The 20,080-nt window shown below is 47.5% G+C and overlaps 1 protein-coding gene across 1 annotated transcript; it reads left to right on the top strand.

Annotated features, from left to right (window-relative positions):
- The first annotated feature begins 1,387 nt into the window (after positions 1-1,387).
- LOC130366695 (olfactory receptor 1009-like) lies at positions 1,388-18,583 on the top strand. Its single transcript, XM_056569016.1, has 3 exons — positions 1,388-1,579; positions 12,642-12,734; positions 17,642-18,583. The coding sequence occupies exons 1-3, from the start codon at positions 1,388-1,390 to the stop codon at positions 18,581-18,583; spliced, it is 1,227 nt and encodes a 408-aa protein (XP_056424991.1).
- The last annotated feature ends 1,497 nt before the right edge of the window (positions 18,584-20,080 follow it).

Below are 20,080 nucleotides of genomic sequence, written 5' to 3'. Positions count from 1 at the left end.
CCCGCATCACCGGATTGAACCTTTCTGGGTCATCATCAAGTGCAACCATATGTCAGTTGCCTTGACCCCCCAACCCACCTCCAGCATGAACACCAGACGGTGTCGAAATTCCTTGTCATAACGCCACCAGGCCATGCCACCATTAGCCTAATAGGCGTTGTATACCAAATCCATATAAACAAAAAGCTCTGAACACCGCTCCGGGTGCATCTCGCCCGTAATGCAGCCCAAGACAGAGAACGCCTGCAACCAATTCCCCATTGTCTTCGCCACCTGAGGCCTAGCAGGGAAGGACTTCTTAGACTGGGGCCTACGTTCCTTGCCAATGGTGTGCTGATCCACCAACACCAGGTACCACAAGTCCACATAAAGGTTACGCCAGATTTTTCCCTTCACCACCTCCTCCACATGCACCCCGAAAGGACTAATGCCACAAAAGAATGCTTCCTTGTGAACACCCACCCTTACAGGGGACACCTACCTACCCAAGGCCGAAGCGCCAGACGTCTACGCCTCCAATCTAGTAAGAACGGCCTTGAGTGTGGACAACAACTCAGCCACCCCACCCGTATTACCCCAAACCCCACCGGAATTAAACTCACCAGTCTGCGCAGGAACACCCACCGAAGACGATGAAGGTTCACGATGATGGTTCACCCTAGGACGTTGTAGAAACCGGCTCCACAACCTCCACTGGCGCAGGAACCGCAAACGTGGTGGAACTCTCCCTCAAGGATGATGGCGACCGCCAGTAGGAGGACCTGGACCTACAGGATCTACCCCTGCTCCTGGACTCCCGGCGGTAATGTCTCGGTACCTCCTGGAAGACAAGCGGTCCTGCTCCGCCTAGAGCCGCCAGAACCCTGGGATGACGATCTGGAATTGCGCCTAGGGGAATATGAAGCCTGTCACAAGGTTGCCGACTGACAGGCTGCATACTATCATTAAACAGCAGGGGGACTGGGGGGGGGTGCTGTGACTGGGGGGGCAGGGGCACGACCTGGCCACCACATACATACTCATTGGCAGCCTCAAAGTGGGGCTCACTACTGGGATCCTCTGGAGGACCTATTTGTGCAGGCTGGTGCAAAGCATTACTTGCCACGGGCAATAAAGGGGGACCTGAGGTACCTCATCATCCGAAGAGGATGTCTGGGACTTCTGATAAATGCTGGTACCCATGCTCACTGTGCCTCTGCTACAGCCTGCTGCGCTCTCACTCCTCACTGAGTGCCGAGAGCTGCACAGACTATGCGGAAGCACTTGGGACCTGGCCGTGGCTGCAGCTGCCCTAAGCCCAGAGCCCTGTTGTGCAGGTAACGATCGTGCCACAGCTCTTCCCCTCCAACCGCCAGAGTTAAAACGTGGGGGGCTGGGGCTAAGCCGCATGGGGCGACCGCCCGCACCAGCCGGTGGAACAACAGGGGCAGCCGCAGCGACCGGGGGAGCAGGGGCACGTACTGCAGCTGTGTCCCCAAGCTCTGCTAGCAGCCGGGGCAGGAAAGCAGCGTCAGCCAGCACCCGCTCCCGGCTCACAGACCCCAAGCCCTCATCAGCCATCCTGTACCTTCAGATGCTGGTGAGTACAAAGAGGATAAGGCAGGGAAGGGAGGGCTTAATATAGCCTCTGGGTGTACCCACTAACCCCCTCCCATCCAGATCCAGAAGTGAGAGGGATAACCCCTAGTGTAATATGTTAATCCCCTCCGTCCCTGGAGTCAGGGTTACCTAATCCTAATCGGCCAGGTAACATAAAATCCCTAGGTTAGGCAGGGTAATAATAGTACAAAACCAGGTTAGGGTTAACGGTAGCTTTACTGAAGTAGACAGATGGTAATAGTCTTTACAGCTTGGCCAGGATCCCAGAGAGGTGTCCACTAACACAGAGGGGACCTTGCAGCTTGCTGGGACTTGCAGTGTTTGGACAGACTTCAATTCAGTCACGCTGACTATAATAGACTTGACTATAGACTTGACTTGACTGTAGGCAGTGACAGCAGACAAAGACGACTTGACATGTGGCTGCTGGTTAGGCTTGAGGCCTCCAGGTGTGCTGGACACTGGCTCTGAGACGTCTGGACTGAACTTGACCATAGGATCTAAGAGAGAGATTGTAGTACCTCCCCCTCTTTCTATAATTTTTTTATTTTTATTTTGCAACATAATAAACTACAGAACAATAAGTATATGCAATATTAAATAAGAATACAATAACAGTATATAAAGAAACAAAATTATTCGGAAAAAAAAGAAAATTTATCAAGGGTATTTAGGTACTACTTACAATATCCAATGGCCTTAAAAAGGGCCTCCCCCTCTAATAAATGGTGGCTGAGCAAAGAGCCCAAAGGTCAAGCTGCAAGTAACCTGGTTAGCTGGTGCTCTCTTAGCATCATGTGACTAACTCAAAGGTTCTCAAAGGTCCTTTATACATAATACACCTAATATACAGATAACATAATGGTGGAGACACTGCATGAGAGCCCCCAAGGCACAGAGGGACTCAACCTGACAGGGCCCAAGCACTGGGACAACACACTGCGGAAAATAGGTTGTGGTAGCAGACCACTTGAGTAAGATTTGGACAGGGGCAGACTGAAAACAATCAGGGTCCCCAAATTAGGGGCCCAAGTGAGACTACATCCCTGGCTCCACCTCTGTCCCACCCCTATTACCAATGATACCCCTCTCCATGTCTCATCCCATACTGCATATGAACAGCATAATGCTACGAAGTCTGACAATTCAAATTCCAGGCTTCTAAAGGAAGGACACTTTATAGGTGCCAGGAGCTGTGCATATCCAATATATAATTCATATCTGCCTGTAGACCTCTATGATGCCGGACAAATGAGGACACTGCATAGGAGTCAGGAGCTGTATATATCAGATACATAACCTATAATTGCCTGAAGACCTCTCTGATGCCCTATTAGACATTGGAGGACACTTCAGAGGAGCAAGGAGCTGAACAGATCATATATATAACCCATACCTGCCTGCAGTCCTATATAGTGCCATACAGTACAGATGAGGACACTGCAGAGAAAACAGGAGCTGTACAGACCAGATACATAACCCCTAACTGCCCTCATGCCTTTTTGGTGCCATAAAGGACATGTGGGGAGACTGCAGAGGAGCTAGGAGCTGTACAGATCAGATACCTTACCTATACGATTGTATTTGTGAAAACATCATATGTCCTTCTGATTACCTTATATATATCAAGAACTAATGCACATTTGGATAAGACATAATTATACGTTTCACAGTTTCACAATGTCAGCCCCTCTTCACTTTGGGTGAATTGTACCATCAACAGATAGTAAGTTGTAGGGGTGATATCAGACATGGCTCTATACTTCAGTGAGCACTTACAGGGGTACTCCACTGTTCAGCGTTTGGAACAAACTGTTCCGAACGCTGGAGCCGACGCCGGGAGCTCGTGATGTTGTAACCCTGCCCCCTCATGATGTCATGCCCCGCCCCCTCAATGCAAGTCTATGGGAGGGGATGTGACAGCCGCCATGCCCCCTCCCATAGACTTGCATTGAGGGGGCGGGACGTGACGCCATGATGGGACGGGGCTATGATGTCTCGAGCTCCCGCCGCCGACTCACGGATGTCACGATGCCGGCTGGCAGGAGGTGGATCCTCTGTGCCAGAGAGGGATTGGCGTGGACCGTGCTAGTGGACCGGTTCTAAGTTACTACTGGTGTTCACCAGAGCCCGCCGCAAAGCGGGATGGTCTTGCTGCGGCGGTAGTAACCAGGTCGTATCCACTAGCAACGGCTCAACCTCTCTGACTGCTGAAGATAGGCGCGGTACAAGGGAGTAGACAAAAGCAAGGTCGGACGTAGCAGAAGGTCGGGGCAGGCAGCAAGGATCGTAGTCAGGGGCAACGGCAGGAGGTCTGGAACACAGGCTAGGAACACACAAGGGAACGCTTTCACTAGGCACAAGGGCAACAAGATCCGGTGAGGGAGTGCAGGGGAAGTGAGGTATACATAGGGAGTGCACAGGTGAAGCCACTAATTGGAACCACTGCGCCAATCAGTGGCGCAGTGGCCCTTTAAATCGCAGAGACCCGGCGCGCGCGCGCCCTAGGGAGCGGGGCCGCGCGCGCCGGGACAGGACCGAGGGAGAGCGAGTCAGGTACGGAAGCCGGGGTGCGCATCGCGAGCGGGCGCCACCCGCATCGCGAATCGCATCCCGGCTGGAGGCGGTATCGCAGCGCACCCGGTCAGTGGATCTGACCGGGGCGCTGCCGTAGCGAGAATGTTGCGAGCGCTCCGGGGAGGAGCGGGGACCCGGAGCGCTCGGCGTAACAGTACCCCCCCCCCTTGGGTCTCCCCCTCTTCTTAGAGCCTGAGAACCTGAGGACCAGACTTTTATCTAGGATATTGTCCTCAGGTTCCCAGGATCTCTCTTCAGGACCACAGCCCTCCCAGTCCACTAAAAAAAAAGTTTTTCCTCTGACCTTTTTGGAGGCCAGTATCTCCTTTACGGAGAAGATGTCAGAAGAACCGGAGACAGGAGTAGGAGAAATAAGTTTGGGAGAGAAACGGTTGATGATGAGTGGTTTAAGAAGAGAGACATGAAAGGCATTAGGAATACGAAGAGAAGGAGGAAGAAGAAGTTTGTAAGAGACAGGATTAATTTGGCACAAGATTTTGAAAGGACCAAGATAGCGTGGTCCCAATTTGTAGCTGGGAACACGGAAGCGGACATATTTAGCGGAGAGCCATACCTTGTCTCCGGGAGAAAAAATGGGGGGAGCTCTTCTTTTCTTATCAGCAAACTTCTTCATGCGTGATGAAGCCTGTAAGAGAGAATTTTGGGTCTCTTTCCATATGGTGGAAAGATCACGAGTTATTTCATCCACAGCGGGCAAACCAGAGGGCAAGGGAGTAGGGAGGGGGGGAAGAGGGTGACGGCCGTACACCACGAAAAATGGGGATTTGGAAGAAGATTCAGAGACTCTGAAGTTGTACGAGAATTCGGCCCATGGAAGAAGATCTGCCCAGTCATCCTGGCGGGAGGAAACAAAATGCCGTAAATAATCACCCAGGACCTGGTTAATTCTTTCTACTTGCCCATTGGATTGAGGATGATAAGCAGAAGAAAAGTTTAATTTAATCTTGAGTTGTTTACAGAGAGCCCTCCAGAATTTTGACACGAATTGGACGCCTCTATCCGAGACGATCTGCGTGGGCAACCCGTGAAGACGAAAAATGTGTACAAAAAATTGTTTTGCCAACTGAGGCGCTGAAGGAAGACCAGGAAGAGGAATAAAATGTGCCATCTTGGAAAATCGATCAACGACCACCCAAACAACAGTGTTGCCACGGGATGGGGGTAAGTCTGTAATAAAGTCCATACCAATCAGAGACCAAGGCTGTTCGGGGACAGGCAGAGGATGAAGAAGACCAGCAGGCTTCTGGCGAGGAGTCTTATCCCGGGCACAGATAGTGCAGGCCCGCACAAAATCAACAACATCCGTTTCCAGAGTCGGCCACCAATAGAAACGAGAGATGAGTTGCAAGGATTTCTTGATGCCCGCATGGCCTGCGAGATGGGAGGAGTGACCCCATTTGAGGATTCCGAGGCGTTGGCGTGGAGAAACGAAGGTCTTCCCTGGAGGAGTTTGCCTGATGGAGGCTGGAGAAGTGGAGATCAGGCAGTCAGGAGGAATGATGTGTTGCGGAGAGAGCTCTACTTCCGAGGCATCCGAGGAACGAGAGAGAGCATCGGCCCTAATGTTCTTATCGGCAGGGCGAAAGTGAATTTCAAAATTAAACCGGGCAAAGAACAGAGACCACCTGGCCTGGCGAGGATTCAGCCGTTGGGCAGACTGGAGATAGGAGAGATTCTTGTGATCGGTGTAAATAATAACTGGAAATTTTGATCCCTCCAGCAGATGCCTCCATTCCTCAAGTGCTAATTTAATGGCCAGTAGCTCTCGATCCCCGATGGAGTAGTTCCTCTCCGCCGGAGAGAAGGTCCTAGAAAAAAACCCACAAGTAACAGCATGCCCAGAAGAATTTTTTTGTAGAAGAACCGCTCCAGCTCCTACTGAGGAGGCATCAACCTCCAATAGGAAGGGTTTAGATGGGTCAGGTCTGGAGAGCACGGGAGCAGAAGAAAAGGCAGACTTGAGCTGTTTAAAGGCGTCTTCCGCTTGAGGAGGCCATGACTTAGGATTGGCGTTCTTCTTGGTTAAAGCCACGATAGGAGCCACAATGGTGGAAAAATGTGGAATAAATTGTCTGTAATAATTGGCGAACCCCAAAAAACGTTGGATAGCACGGAGTCCGGAGGGGCGTGGCCAATCTAAGACGGCAGAGAGTTTGTCTGGGTCCATTTGTAGTCCCTGGCCAGAGACCAAGTATCCTAGGAAAGGAAGAGATTGACATTCAAACAGACATTTCTCCATTTTGGCATAAAGTTGATTGTCTCGAAGTCTCTGAAGAACCATGCGGACATGCTGGCGATGTTCTTCTAGGTTGGCAGAAAAAATCAGAATATCGTCCAGATACACAACAACACAGGAATATAAGAGATCACGAAAAATTTCATTAACAATGTCTTGGAAGACGGCAGGGGCGTTGCACAGGCCAAAGGGCATGACCAGATACTCAAAGTGTCCATCTCTAGTGTTAAATGCCGTTTTCCATTCGTCCCCCTCCCTGATGCGGATGAGATTATAAGCACCTCTTAAGTCCAGTTTGGTAAAGATGTGGGCACCTTGGAGGCGATCAAAGAGTTCAGAGATAAGAGGTAGAGGGTAGCGGTTCTTTACCGTGATTTTATTAAGTCCGCGGTAGTCAATGCAAGGACGTAGGGAGCCATCTTTTTTGGACACAAAGAAAAATCCAGCTCCGGCAGGAGAGGAGGATTTGCGGATAAACCCCTTTTTTAAATTTTCCTGGATGTACTCAGACATAGCAAGAGTCTCTGGGGCGGACAGAGGATAAATTCTGCCCCGGGGTGGAGTAGTGCCCGGGAGGAGGTCAATAGGACAGTCATAAGGCCTGTGAGGAGGTAGAGTCTCAGCTTGTTTCTTGCAAAATACGTCAGCATAGTCCATATAGGCCTTAGGGAGACCGGTTACAGGGGGAACCACAGGGTCACGGCAGGGAGTACTGGGAACCGGTTTAAGGCAGTCCTTGAAACAAGAGGTACCCCAGCTCTTGATCTCCCCTGTGGACCAATCCAGGGTTGGGGAATGGCGTTGAAGCCACGGTAGTCCAAGGAGAATTTCGGAAGTGCAATTGGGGAGGACCAAAAACTCAATTTTTTCATGATGAGGTCCGATGCACATTAGGAGGGGCTCCGTGCGGTAACGTATGGTACAGTCCAATCTTTCATTGTTAACACAATTGATGTAGAGGGGTCTGGCGAGACTGGTTACCGGGATGTTGAACCTGTTGATGAGAGAGGCCAAAATAAAGTTTCCTGCAGATCCGGAATCCAAGAAGGCCATAGTAGAGAAGGAGAAGGTAGATGCAGATATCCGCACAGGCACAGTAAGACGTGGAGAAGCAGAGTTGACATCAAGGACTGTCTCACCTTTGTGCGGAGTCAGCGTGCGTCTTTCCAGGCGGGGAGGACGGATAGGACAATCCTTCAGGAAGTGTTCGGTACTGGCACAGTACAGGCAGAGATTCTCCATGCGGCGTCGTGTCCTCTCTTGAGGTGTCAGGCGAGACCGGTCAACTTGCATAGCCTCCACGGCGGGAGGCACAGGAACGGATTGCAGAGGACCAGAGGAGAGAGGAGCCGGGGAGAAAAAACGCCTCGTGCGAACAAAGTCCATATCCTGGCGGAGCTCCTGACGCCTTTCGGAAAAACGCATGTCAATGCGAGTGGCAAGATGAATGAGTTCATGTAGATTAGCAGGAATTTCTCGTGCGGACAAAACATCTTTAATGTTGCTGGATAGGCCTTTTTTAAAGGTCGCGCAGAGGGCCTCATTATTCCAGGATAGTTCAGAAGCAAGAGTACGGAATTGTATGGCGTACTCGCCAACGGAAGAATTACCCTGGACCAGGTTCAGCAGGGCAGTCTCAGCAGAAGAGGCTCGGGCAGGTTCCTCAAAGACACTACGAATTTCCGAGAAGAAGGAGTGTACAGAGGCAGTGACGGGGTCATTGCGGTCCCAGAGCGGTGTGGCCCATGACAGAGCTTTTCCAGACAGAAGGCTGACTACGAAAGCCACCTTAGACCTTTCAGTAGGAAACTGGTCCGACATCATCTCCAAGTGCAGGGAACATTGTGAAAGAAAGCCACGGCAAAACTTAGAGTCCCCATCAAATTTTTTCCGGCAAGGATAGTCGTAGGCCTGAAGCGGCCACTCGCTGCGGAGGAGGTGCAGGAGCTGGCGGAGGAGATGATTGCTGAAGCTGTGGTAGTAGCTGCTGTAGCATCACGGTCAGTTGAGACAGCTGGTGGCCTTGTTGCGCTATCTGTTGTGACTGCTGGGCGACCACCGAGGTGAGGTCGGCGACAACTGGCAGAGGTACTTCAGCGGGATCCATGGCCGGATCTACTGTCACGATGCCGGCTGGCAGGAGGTGGATCCTCTGTGCCAGAGAGGGATTGGCGTGGACCGTGCTAGTGGACCGGTTCTAAGTTACTACTGGTGTTCACCAGAGCCCGCCGCAAAGCGGGATGGTCTTGCTGCGGCGGTAGTAACCAGGTCTTATCCACTAGCAACGGCTCAACCTCTCTGACTGCTGAAGATAGGCGCGGTACAAGGGAGTAGACAAAAGCAAGGTCGGACGTAGCAGAAGGTCGGGGCAGGCAGCAAGGATCGTAGTCAGGGGCAACGACAGGAGGTCTGGAACACAGGCTAGGAACACACAAGGGAACGCTTTCACTAGGCACAAGGGCAACAAGATCCGGCGAGGGAGTGCAGGGGAAGTGAGGTATACATAGGGAGTGCACAGGTGAAGACACTAATTGGAACCACTGCGCCAATCAGTGGCGCAGTGGCCCTTTAAATCGCAGAGACCCGGTGCGCGCGCGCCCTAGGGAGCGGGGCCGCGCGCGCCGGGACAGGACCGAGGGAGAGCGAGTCAGGTACGGAAGCCGGGGTGCGCATCGCGAGCGGGCGCCACCCGCATCGCGAATCGCATCCCGGCTGGAGGCGGTATCGCAGCGCACCCGGTCAGTGGATCTGACCGGGACGCTGCCGTAGCGAGGATGTTGCGAGCGCTCCGGGGAGGAGCGGGGACCCGGAGCGCTCGGCGTAACAACGGAGTACCCCTTTAAACAAACTCCTCTGTCTTATCACTGTCGTAAATCTGGAGTGACTAGAGAGGTACTCCCCTCAGAATGGCAAAGTCGAAGCAGCCATAAATATCTAAGGAGACAAGAAGTATTCTTCTCAGACTGGCACATTTGTAGAAAAGAAACTTTGAAATACACAAAATGTCACACTTATCAACATAGTGATCCTTTTGGGGTGTACAATAGTACAATAAGCACGACAGCTTTTGTTTTGAGATTCAACTAAGAAAATGTCAATAAAATCCTACTAGAACAGCTGAACTTTATTGGTGATTATTTAGTCACTTTAACTCCATAAGGCCTGAGGGCGTATCTGTATGCCCTGAGTCTGCTCCTTTTCTATAACGCGTGGGCCACAGCGGGTCGGGCCCGGCCTCTAACAACAGCCGGGAATCGTGGCTATAGCGACCGGCACTGATCATGGTGCCGCTTGCTATTAACCCTTTAGAAGCGGTGTTCAAAGTTGAAAGTTGCATCTAAAGTGAAAGTAAAATGTTGCCAGTTAGCTCAGAGGGCTGTTCGGAATTGCTGCGGTGAAATCGCGGCATCCCCAACAGCTGTAGGACAGCAGGAGTATCCCCTTACCCTGCCTCCTGTTCTGCGATCGCCGAATGACTTCTCAGTGCCTAAGATCAAGGCATGAGCAGTCAAGCGGCAGAATCAAAAGATCAGTGTGTGCAGTGTTATAGTCCCATATGGGAGCTATAACATTGCAAAAAAAAAAGTGAAACAAAAAGTGAATAAAGATCATTTAACCCCTTCCCTAATAAAAGTTTGAATCACCCCCCTTTTCCCATTTAAAAAAAAAAACTGTGTAAATAAAAACCAACATATGTGGTATCGCCGAGTGCGGGAATGTCTGAATTATAAATATATATCATTAATTAAACGGCACGGTCAATGGTGTACGTACAAAAAAATTCCAAATTCCAACATAGCGTATTTTTGGTCACTTTTTATATCATGAAAAAATGAATAAAAAGTGATCAAAAAGTCTAATCAATACAAAAATGGTACCACTAAAAACTTCCGATCATGGAAAAACGCTCAGTCCTTTAGGGGTTAAATGAAGGTAATGACTTCTATAAAACATAAGTTTGAATGTGATTTACTGATTCTGAAGACAGCCACATCCCCACTTGTAAGAGGGTATGCACAGTTATGCTACCGGGTTATAGTTTGTTGTATATATTTTTATATTTCCCCTCAAAGATTGCAGTTTGTTTTGCAATTGACTCAAAGACTTTTTATATATCCACTGTGTATATTGTGGACAAATAACCTAAGAAATTGTCTATTCAGCACTGATATCCAGGATGGTATAAGAGGGTAAGTATGAGAAGGTACCTATCAGTGTGTTCTGTCCCAAATATGGAGGCATATGCAGAGATGATGTTTCCCTGGAGCTAGGATCAGGAATTACACAGTCAAAGGTTGACCCTGTTTATGTACCCACCGCTCTCTGTGCTTCTGCCCTAAATGAGTTCTGTCGAGTATTTCTCAGTGCTGGTTAGCTCTGGCTAAGGAGGGCAGTAGTTCCACACAAATTGTTGTCTTAAATGCCTCCTGTAACGGCCCGTACAGGGGACTGGAGGTGCATCCACTGGACCAGAGGAGTGATGGCGTGGGCCGTACCCAGGGAACGGAATCTAAGAAGCTACTGGTCTTCACCAGAGCCCGCCGCAAAGCGGGATGGTCTTGCTGTGGCAGGTAGCCCCCGGGTCGTTCCACCAGATAGCGACTCAACCCCTCTGGTTGCTGAGATAGCACGGTACAGGAGGAACAGGCAGAAGCGTAGTCAGACGTAGCAAAGGTCAGGGCAGGCGGCACAGGATCAGAATCGGTAGTCACTAGCAACAGGTCTAGGCAGGCAGCACGGGTTCAGAGGCGGTGGTCATGGGCAAGTGTCGGCAACAGGCAGGGAACACTTTAATAACAGGGAACGCTTTCTCTTGGCACGAGACAAAAATATCCGGCAAGGGCAGGAGGGGGCAGGAACCATTTATAGGAGACTTTGGGCCAGGCACCAATTAATGGTGCGCTGGCCCTTTAAATTACATGAAGCCGGCGCGCGCGCGCCCTAGAAAGTGGGGCCGCGCGCGCCGGGACACAGAGGGGAGACGAGGAGCCGCAGAAGGTAGGGGACAGTATCGGGATGCGGCGCGTGAGCGGGAACCTCCCGCCGCACTAACAGCATCCCCGTCGGGGATCACTCTGCGCTCCCGGTCAGTGTGTCTGACCGGGACGCGCAGGGACTTAGTGGACCGGGACAGGGGTTGTGAGCGCTCCGGTCCCCGCTCCTGGAACACACTGTAACACCTCCCAGATGACACCTATAGTCCTGAGAAAGTGGTATGTAGACCGGCAGGCCTAGAGCTTCCAGCCATGTACAGGCTTTTTTGTGGACAGTGTCAAAGCCAGAGGTGCAAGGGGCTAATGGAAAGGCAGTGAGAAGTGCGTCCTCTCTCATAATGATCCACTGGTGTCTGTCATCATTAGTGCCCCCCAGCCTGGCTGAAGACAATAGTTGTAGGGAAGCTGATGCAGCCTTGGGACAGTCGACAGTCAGGGTAGAGTCAGTGGGGGAGATTATCAAAGCCTGTGTAGAGGAAGAGTGGTGCAGTGTCCCATAGCAACCAATCAGATTGCTTTTTAATTTTTATAAAAGGCCTCTAAAAAATAAAAGAAGCAGCCTGATTGGTTGCTATGGCCAACTGCACCACTTTTGCTCTGCACTAGTGCATGAGGGAGAGAAGGAAGGGGAAGTTTATCCTTAGAGGAGAGGTTGAACATAGACTTTGCACAGAGACCCAAACTAGGACCCAAGTAAGCTTATGGCAAGGCCTAAAGCACATCACAAACATTTAACAGACCTGCACCCCACAGTTGGGAATCAATGTACTTAACATATTGATTTAAAGAGTAGAAAAACAAGCTAAACCGTTAGAGATGTGCATCAATAGGTGACTTCAGCTCAGTGCAACCACCTCTTCACTGCACAAGGTTAAGGGGTATGGGTGGTCTGGTGGAGGCAGTGATTACAGTGAAGTCCACTGTGAATTGTACCTTGACTAGACCATGACAACCACTGAGGACTACTACCCTCATCATCATTCCCCTACACCGGCCTACAGCCTCTCTGATGCCATTGAACTCCCCCTGGGCTGTGTTGCATATGTCATAGAAAAGTTCTTCTGTTTGGAACCATCTGTACATAGAATAGAACTTTCTTATGCCCATGATGTCATGTATAACTGAATGTTTCACAGATTCTTATAAATAAATAATTGTAATTCTTCTTCTACTAATGAATTACAGATTTATTTCTATATTTCTCCATTGACCAGAACCCTGTAGACTCATCAGATGATAGCAGAGATATCTCCAGGGGGTTCTTCTACCTGGTCCCTTGTCTTCATCTTGTAGATAAATATCGGCAGGTAATGCTTCACATTCAGGGGTCTGGTGGTCATAGAAGCTGACGCTGCTCCTGTGTAACATTGTCCCCCATCCCCCCAGAGACCTGAGAGCAAAGAGAAGAGATATTCATCTGAAAATGGAGAATAAAGAAATATCTGATGTAAGTGACATTTATAGAACATTACAGGAGAAGGATTTCTTATAGGTGACTGGAAATGTCTGACATATTATACAATCTACACAGATCAGACATAACTGTAAATCCCATAATATTATGTACATCCTCCTCACACTGTGTAACATCTCTGGCCCATCGAGGCCTGGACTCCATAGACCTGTGATGTGTCTTGTGGTATCAGCAGCAGATCCTGTAAGTTGTGAGGTGCGGCCTCCATGGATGGATCTTATTTCTCCGGAAGATAACACAAATGATCGATCAAATTGAGGTCTGTGAAATTAGACTTAATGATGTTTTTGTCATGTTCCTTATTCCTGAATGATGTCTGCAGTGAACAATGAAAGAGAAAAAAATTGCCGCAATCACCACATTTGGGTTTTCAAATAGTTCAGGATTTATTCATACGTGCTGTACATGCAGGTTGAAGGGAAGGGAGGGGACATACACTCCATAAAGCTGATCAGGAGCGATGAGTTGTTTCACAGGAAATCTGCTTATTCACGCTGAACAAGCAGATTTCCTGCGAAATGACTCGTCGTTCCTGATCAGCTATACGGAGTTGATGTCCGCTCCCCCTCCCTTACCTTAAACCTGCATGTTCAGCACGTATGAATAAATCCTGAACTATTTGAAAACCCAAACCTGGTGAGTGCGATCATTTTTTTCTTTTCATTGTTTGCATGGATATATCATGTTTTTCTTTCGTAAGCACCACCACGTATTCCAGCAGTCTGGTCCGGTCGGATTTCAAAGGTATCTTTCTTTTTTTTTTTTTTTTTAAATATCTTTTTATTGTTTTAAGTACATACAGAGTGATAACACGGCAAAACATAAACCATTTAGAACAAGCTGATATAAGTATCTGAATAATCGAGTATGAGCATATGTGGGCACCTTAATCCTCAATAACTCAATAACATGAGAGAATATGTGTGTAGGGTGGTGGGGGGGTGAGGGGGGGGGATGATGGGAAGTAGACGTCCAAAGAGGGTCTATGAGTGTGTAGGAGTTGAAGTCAAGATCAATGTATCGGTAGGGTGGGTAGGTCGTCACCCAACCTCAGGTAACCCTGTATTCTCGCCAGGATTCACGGAGTGCGGACCTTATTATACATGGAGTGCAACCAAGGGCCCCAAATTGTGATAAATCTGTCATGAGTTCTGAGTGTTCTGTGATGCATTTCCTCAAACCTACAAATCTGATGCACCTTCTCAAGCCATTCTTCAACTGTGGGCGGCACAGGACTCAACCAATGAAGAGGGATAATAGATTTAGCAGCAGCCAATAAGTGTGATATCAGGGATTGTTTACCCGGTGAGTAGCCGAGACACGGCATATTTAGCAGGACCGCCGCCGGCAACAGCGGAATCAAGGTCCCCATCACCTCCTCCACTATACAATTAACTTCTCTCCAGAATTTCTGAATAGCCGGACAAGTCCACCATATATGTGCATGTGTCCCCTTGATGTTGTTACATCGCCAACATGTCTGAATCAGCTAGTTTGTGTACAAATAGAAACTCTGGAGTCCTGTACCACCTCGACAGTTCAAAGGTATCTTTCTTCACAATTGAACTACATTTTTCTATCATATATATTTTGGCATTGGCGTTAACAAATCTTTTCAAGCTATTCAGTGCTGGTTTGCTTTTTCAATATACCATGATGTTTGCAGTGAGGCCGGGGGCATTATCCTGTTGATAGAGGGCACTGCCATTAGGAGATCCTGCTGCTATGAAGGACGAAGGCTTTATCTGCACAATGTTCAAGTAGGGGAAAATATTCCAGTAATATCCACATGATGCCAGGTCCCAGGTTGTTTTCTTTTTAGTTCATCCCATCACCCATTTCCCATAGTGCTTCCTGGTGCACATTGTGTAAAGGAAATCCTAAATGATTATAGAGAAGCTTTTCAGGTGTTGGAAACGGGTCAGCACGGGCCCTCAGACTGGCCTACGATTACACAACCCCTTACACTGGAAACTGCAATTTACTGAGTGAACTGACTCCTTTCTGTAATTTTCCTCCGTGGACAAATTTTCACCCGATGCTGGTAACATATAAAGTAATCCATATATACAAAGAAACCAGATCAAAAAAGTTACGTTTAAAAATGTAAAATGACACAGGAAAAGTATTGAACACATTGATATTTCTGTAATACTTTGTACATTTTTTGTATGGAGACAGTAGTGTCCTGCATTGTTCTGGGGCGATATTGGCCCATTCTTCACCACAAACAGTCTTCCTATCCTGAAGGTTCCGTTGGCCTCTTCTATGAATCTTCAGTTTTTTTCCATAGATTTTACAATGGGATATAAGTCAGGTGATTGGTCATACCATTTGAGAGTTTCCTTGGCGGTGTGTTTGGGTTCATTGTCCTCCTTAAATATCTGCCCTTGTTTCACCTTTATCATTCTGATAGATGGGAGAAGAGTTTTGTCAGGAATGTCAAAGTACACTGCTCAAAAAAATAAAGGGAACACTAAGATAACACATACTAGATCTGAATGAACTAATTGTATGAAATACTTTCCTCTTTACATAGTTGAATGTGACAACAAAATCACACAAAAATTATCAATGAAAATTAAATGTATCAACCCCTGGAGGTCTGGATATGGAGTCACACTCAAAATCACAGTGGAAAACCCCACTACAGGCTGATCCAACTTTATGTAATGTCCTTAAAACAAGTCACAATGAGGCTCAGTAGTGTGTGTGGCCTCCACGTGCCCGTATGACCTCCCTACAATGCCTGGGCATGCTCCTGATGAGGTGGAGGATGGTCTCCTGAGGGATGTCCTCCCAGACCTGGACTAAAGCATCCGCCAACTCCTGGACAGTCTGTGCTGGATGGAGCGAGACGACCCATATGTGCTCAATCGGATTCAGGTCTGGGGAACGGTTGTGCCAGTCCATAGCATCTGTTGACATACTCCAGACACATGAGGTCTAGCACTGTCTTGCATTAGGAGGAACCCAGGGCCAACCACACCAGCATATGGTCTCACAAGGGGTCTGATGATCTCATCTCGGTACCTCTGACAAGCACATGGAGGGCTGTGCGGCCCCCCAAAGAAATGCCACCTCACTCCAATACTGACCCACCGCCAAACGGTTCATGCTGGAGGATGTTGCAGGCAGCAGAACGTTCTCCACGGCATCTCCAGACTCTGTCATGTCTGTCACATGTGCTCAGCGTGAACCTGCTTTCCTCTGTGAATAGCACAGGACTCCGGTGGCGAATTTGCCAATCTTGGTGTTCTCTGGAAAATGCCAAACGTCCTGCACTGTGTTGGGCTGTAAGCACAACCCCCACCTGTGGACATCGGGCCCTCATACAACCCTCATGGAGTCTGTTTCTGACCGTTTGAGTGGACACATGCACATTTGTGGCCTGCCGGAGGTCATTTTGCAGGGCTCTGGCAGTGCTCCTACTGCTCCTCCTTGCACAAAGGTGGAGGTAGCGGTCCTGCTGCCGGGTTGTTTCTCTCTTACGGCCTCCTCCACGTCTCCTGATGTACTGGCCTGTCTCCTGGTAGTGCCTCCATGCTCTGGACACTACACTGACGGACACAGCAAACCTTCTTGCCACAGCTCGCATTGATGTGCCATCCCTGATGAGCTGCACTACCTGAGCCACTTGTGTGGGTTGTAGACTCCATCTCATGCTACCACTAGAGTGAAAGCACCGCCAACATTAAAAAGTGACCAAGACATCACATTGTGTTGTTTAAGTGTTCCCTTTATTTTTTTGAGCAGTGTTTTTTTCTCTCTTTAACCCCTTAAAGACGCAGGGTTTTTCCGTTTTTGTGCTTTCATTTTTTTCTCCTTACCTTTTAAAAATCATAACCCTTTCAATTTTGCACCTAAAAATCCATATGATGGCTTATTTTTTGTGCCACCAATTCTACTTTGTGACATCAGTCATTTTACCCAAAAATCTACGGCAAAACAAAAAAAAAAATCATTGTGCGACAAAATTGAAGAAAAAAACACAATTAATTTTTTCATGATGCAAAAAGTGACCAAAAATAAGCAGTTTTGGACTTTTGACCGTGCGGTTTAATAAACTATATATTTTTATAGTTCAGACATTTACACATGCGGCAATACCACATATGTTTATTTCTATTATGGTTATATATTTTTATGATTTTTAGGAGGAATCATTAGATTCCTCATACAGATCAATGTGGTTTCCTAAAACCACATTGATCTGTGTGCTCTGCGCTCGACTGATAGCGCAGGAGCCGGCATGGAAGGAGAGGTAATCCCACAGGCTATCTCAGCAGTGGATTGACCCCCCCCACCCGCGATCACGCTGCAGGTGGGGGGGGAGATCCACCCCACTGGACCACCAGGGATGGTTTAAATGTCCCTTTAGATGCCGCTGTCAACTTTGACAGCGACAATCTATGGGGTTTAATAGCCAGCCGCGACAAAAGCCGCATGTTAACGCCGCATATTAACGCCGGCCCCCAGCTAGAAGAATCAGCTGGCGGCTGGCCGGTATGACGTGCGCTCGAGTCGGCTCGTCCTTAGACGGCAACCGGTTAATACTCATTTCCCATTGTGTTGTGTTATTTGACTTTGGAATAATATAAAGATATAAAGTTACATATAGTAGACAATATATGTCATAACATTTCTCCATGGGTCATATATTGAGGTCACTCTAAGTCTTGTGTCTTATGATAAGAGTCATTTCTTCTGGATTTATATCACATTATACCTACTGCCTAGATCTACATACAGGAGAACAACAGGACGGAGGTCACAGAGTTCCTTCTCTTAGGATTTCAGGTCAGTCGAGGTTTAAGACTTTTCCTGTTCTGTCTGTTCCTTGTGGTTTATTGTCTGATAATATGTTGGAATCTCCTGATCATCACCCTGGTGTCCACCAGCAAGAACCTCCACACCCCAATGTACTTCTTCATCTCACATCTGTCCATCAGTGACATCTTGTTATCCACAGATATTGTCCCCAATATGCTCCACATGCTCCTGAATAATGGGGGGACCATGACTTTTATTGGTTGTATGACTCAGTTTTATTTTTTCAGTTCCTCAGAAATATTTGAGTGTCTTCTCCTCGCTGTGATGTCTTATGACAGATATGTGGCCATCTGTAATCCTCTCCGTTACTCCTCTATCATGACAAGTGGACATTGTGTTATACTGACCGTCATTTGTTGGTTGTCTGGATTTTCTGTTACTCTAATTCCAACTATATCAACAGCAAAGCTAAGATTCAGTGGACCAAATATCATTGACCATTTATTCTGTGATCTTCTTGCTTTACTAGAAATGTCCTGTTCTGACACTTCATTTGTTCATTTGGAGCTTTATGTAATAGGTGGTCCAGTTGTCCTCATTCCAACCACCATCATTGTATTGTCTTATACTTATATTATTTTAGCAATCCTAAGGATCCCATCTAATACTGGTAGACAGAAAGCCTTCTCCACCTGTAGCTCCCACCTCATTGTGGTCTCCATATTCTATGGGACTATATTCAGTGTTTATGTTGTCCCAACAAAAGGCCGAACACTGACCATGAGTAAGATCCTCTCCCTGCTATATACTGTGTTTACTCCTTTGGTCAACCCCATTATATACAGTCTGAGGAATAAAGACATTAAGGAAGCTGTACAGGAAACGATTCATAAGAGGGAGATCTGGTGAACTATATACAATATAATATATAGGTAATCCAAAACCCTGATCTTGTAGGGATTGTAATTTAACAACCTTCAAGGTTGATGTCTGGCAGCAGTCACATGATGTGGTCTTCTTCTGTAGATTATATGTACAGTGGGGATCAAAAGTTTGGGCACCCCAGGTAAAACTTTGTATTAATATGCATAAAGAAGCCAAGGAAAGATGGAAAAATCTCCAAAAGGCATCACATTACAGATTAGACATTCTTATAATATGTCAACAAAAGTTAGATTTTATTTCCATCATTTATACTTTCAAAATAACAGAAAACAAAAAAATGGCATCTGCAAAAGTTTGGGCACCCTGCAGGATTTATAGCATGCACTGCCCCCTTTGCAAAGCTGAGACCTGCCAGTGTCATGGATTGTTCTCAGTCATCATCTACAAAGACCAGGTGTTGTCAATCTCAAAGGTTTTAAATGCCCAGACTCATCTGACCTTGCCCCAACAATCAGCACCATGGGTTCTTCTAAGCAGTTGTCTAGAAATCTGAAACTGAAAATAGATGACGCTCACAAAGCTGGAGAAGGCTATGAGAAGATAGCAAAACGTTTTCAGATGTCAATATCCTCTGTTCAGAATGTAATTAAGAAATGGCAGTCATCAGGAGCAGTGGAAGTTAAAGCAAGATCTGGAAGACCAAGAAAAATCAGATTGCAGGATTGTGAAGAAAACAAATCAAACCCACGTTTGACTTCACAATCCCTCCAGAAAGATCTGACAGACACTGCAGTTGTGGTACACTATTCCACTATAAAGAGATACTTGTACAAATATGGTCTTCATAGTAAACAGAAGAAAACCTCTTCTACATCCTCACCACAAAAATCAGCGTTCTAACTTTGCAAATGAACATATGGACAAGCCTGATGCATTTTGGAAACAAGTTCTGTGGACCGATGAGGTTAAAATTGAACTTTATGGCCGGAATGAGCAAAGGTATGTTTGGAGAAGAAGGGGAACAGAATTTAATGAAAGAACTTCTGTCCAACTGTTAAGCATGGGGGTGGATCAATCATGCTTTGGAGTTGTATTGCAGCCAGTGGCACAGGGAACATCTCACGAGTAGAAAGAAAAATGGATTCAATAAAATTTCAGTAAATTTGCTAACTTGATGCCATCCATGAAAAAGCTGAAGTTAAAGAGAGGATGGCTTCTACAAATGGATAATGATCCTAAACACACCTCGAAATCCAGGGGAGATTACATCAAGAGGCGTAAACTGAAGGTTTTACCATGGCCTTCACAATCCCCTGACCTCAACATAATTGAAAATCTATGGATAGGCCTTAATAGAGTAGTGCGTGACAGACAGCCCAGAAATCTCAAAGAACTGGAAGACTTTTGTAAGGAAGAATTGGCAAAGATACCTCAAACAAGAATTGAAAGACTCTTGGCTGGCTACAAAAAGGGTTTACAAGCTGTGATACTTGCCAAAGGGAGCAGTACAAGATATTAACT

This window comes from Hyla sarda, chromosome 4 (genome assembly GCF_029499605.1).
Source record: "Hyla sarda isolate aHylSar1 chromosome 4, aHylSar1.hap1, whole genome shotgun sequence".
Taxonomy (NCBI): Eukaryota; Metazoa; Chordata; class Amphibia; order Anura; family Hylidae; genus Hyla; species Hyla sarda.
The sequence above is the reverse complement of the archived record's forward strand: the minus strand, read 5'-3'. Positions and strand labels throughout refer to the sequence as shown.

Bases quoted from the DNA above. Each gene is read 5' to 3' on its own strand.
- LOC130366695 (XM_056569016.1), top strand. From the start codon at position 1,388: ATGGGGCGACCGCCCGCACCAGCCGGTGGAACAACAGGGGCAGCCGCA. The intron at 1,580-12,641 runs GTGAGTACAAAG...TCCATTGACCAG, and splicing joins TCCTGTACCTTCAGATGCTG to AACCCTGTAGACTCATCAGA. The intron at 12,735-17,641 runs GTAATGCTTCAC...CCTACTGCCTAG, and splicing joins TTGTAGATAAATATCGGCAG to ATCTACATACAGGAGAACAA.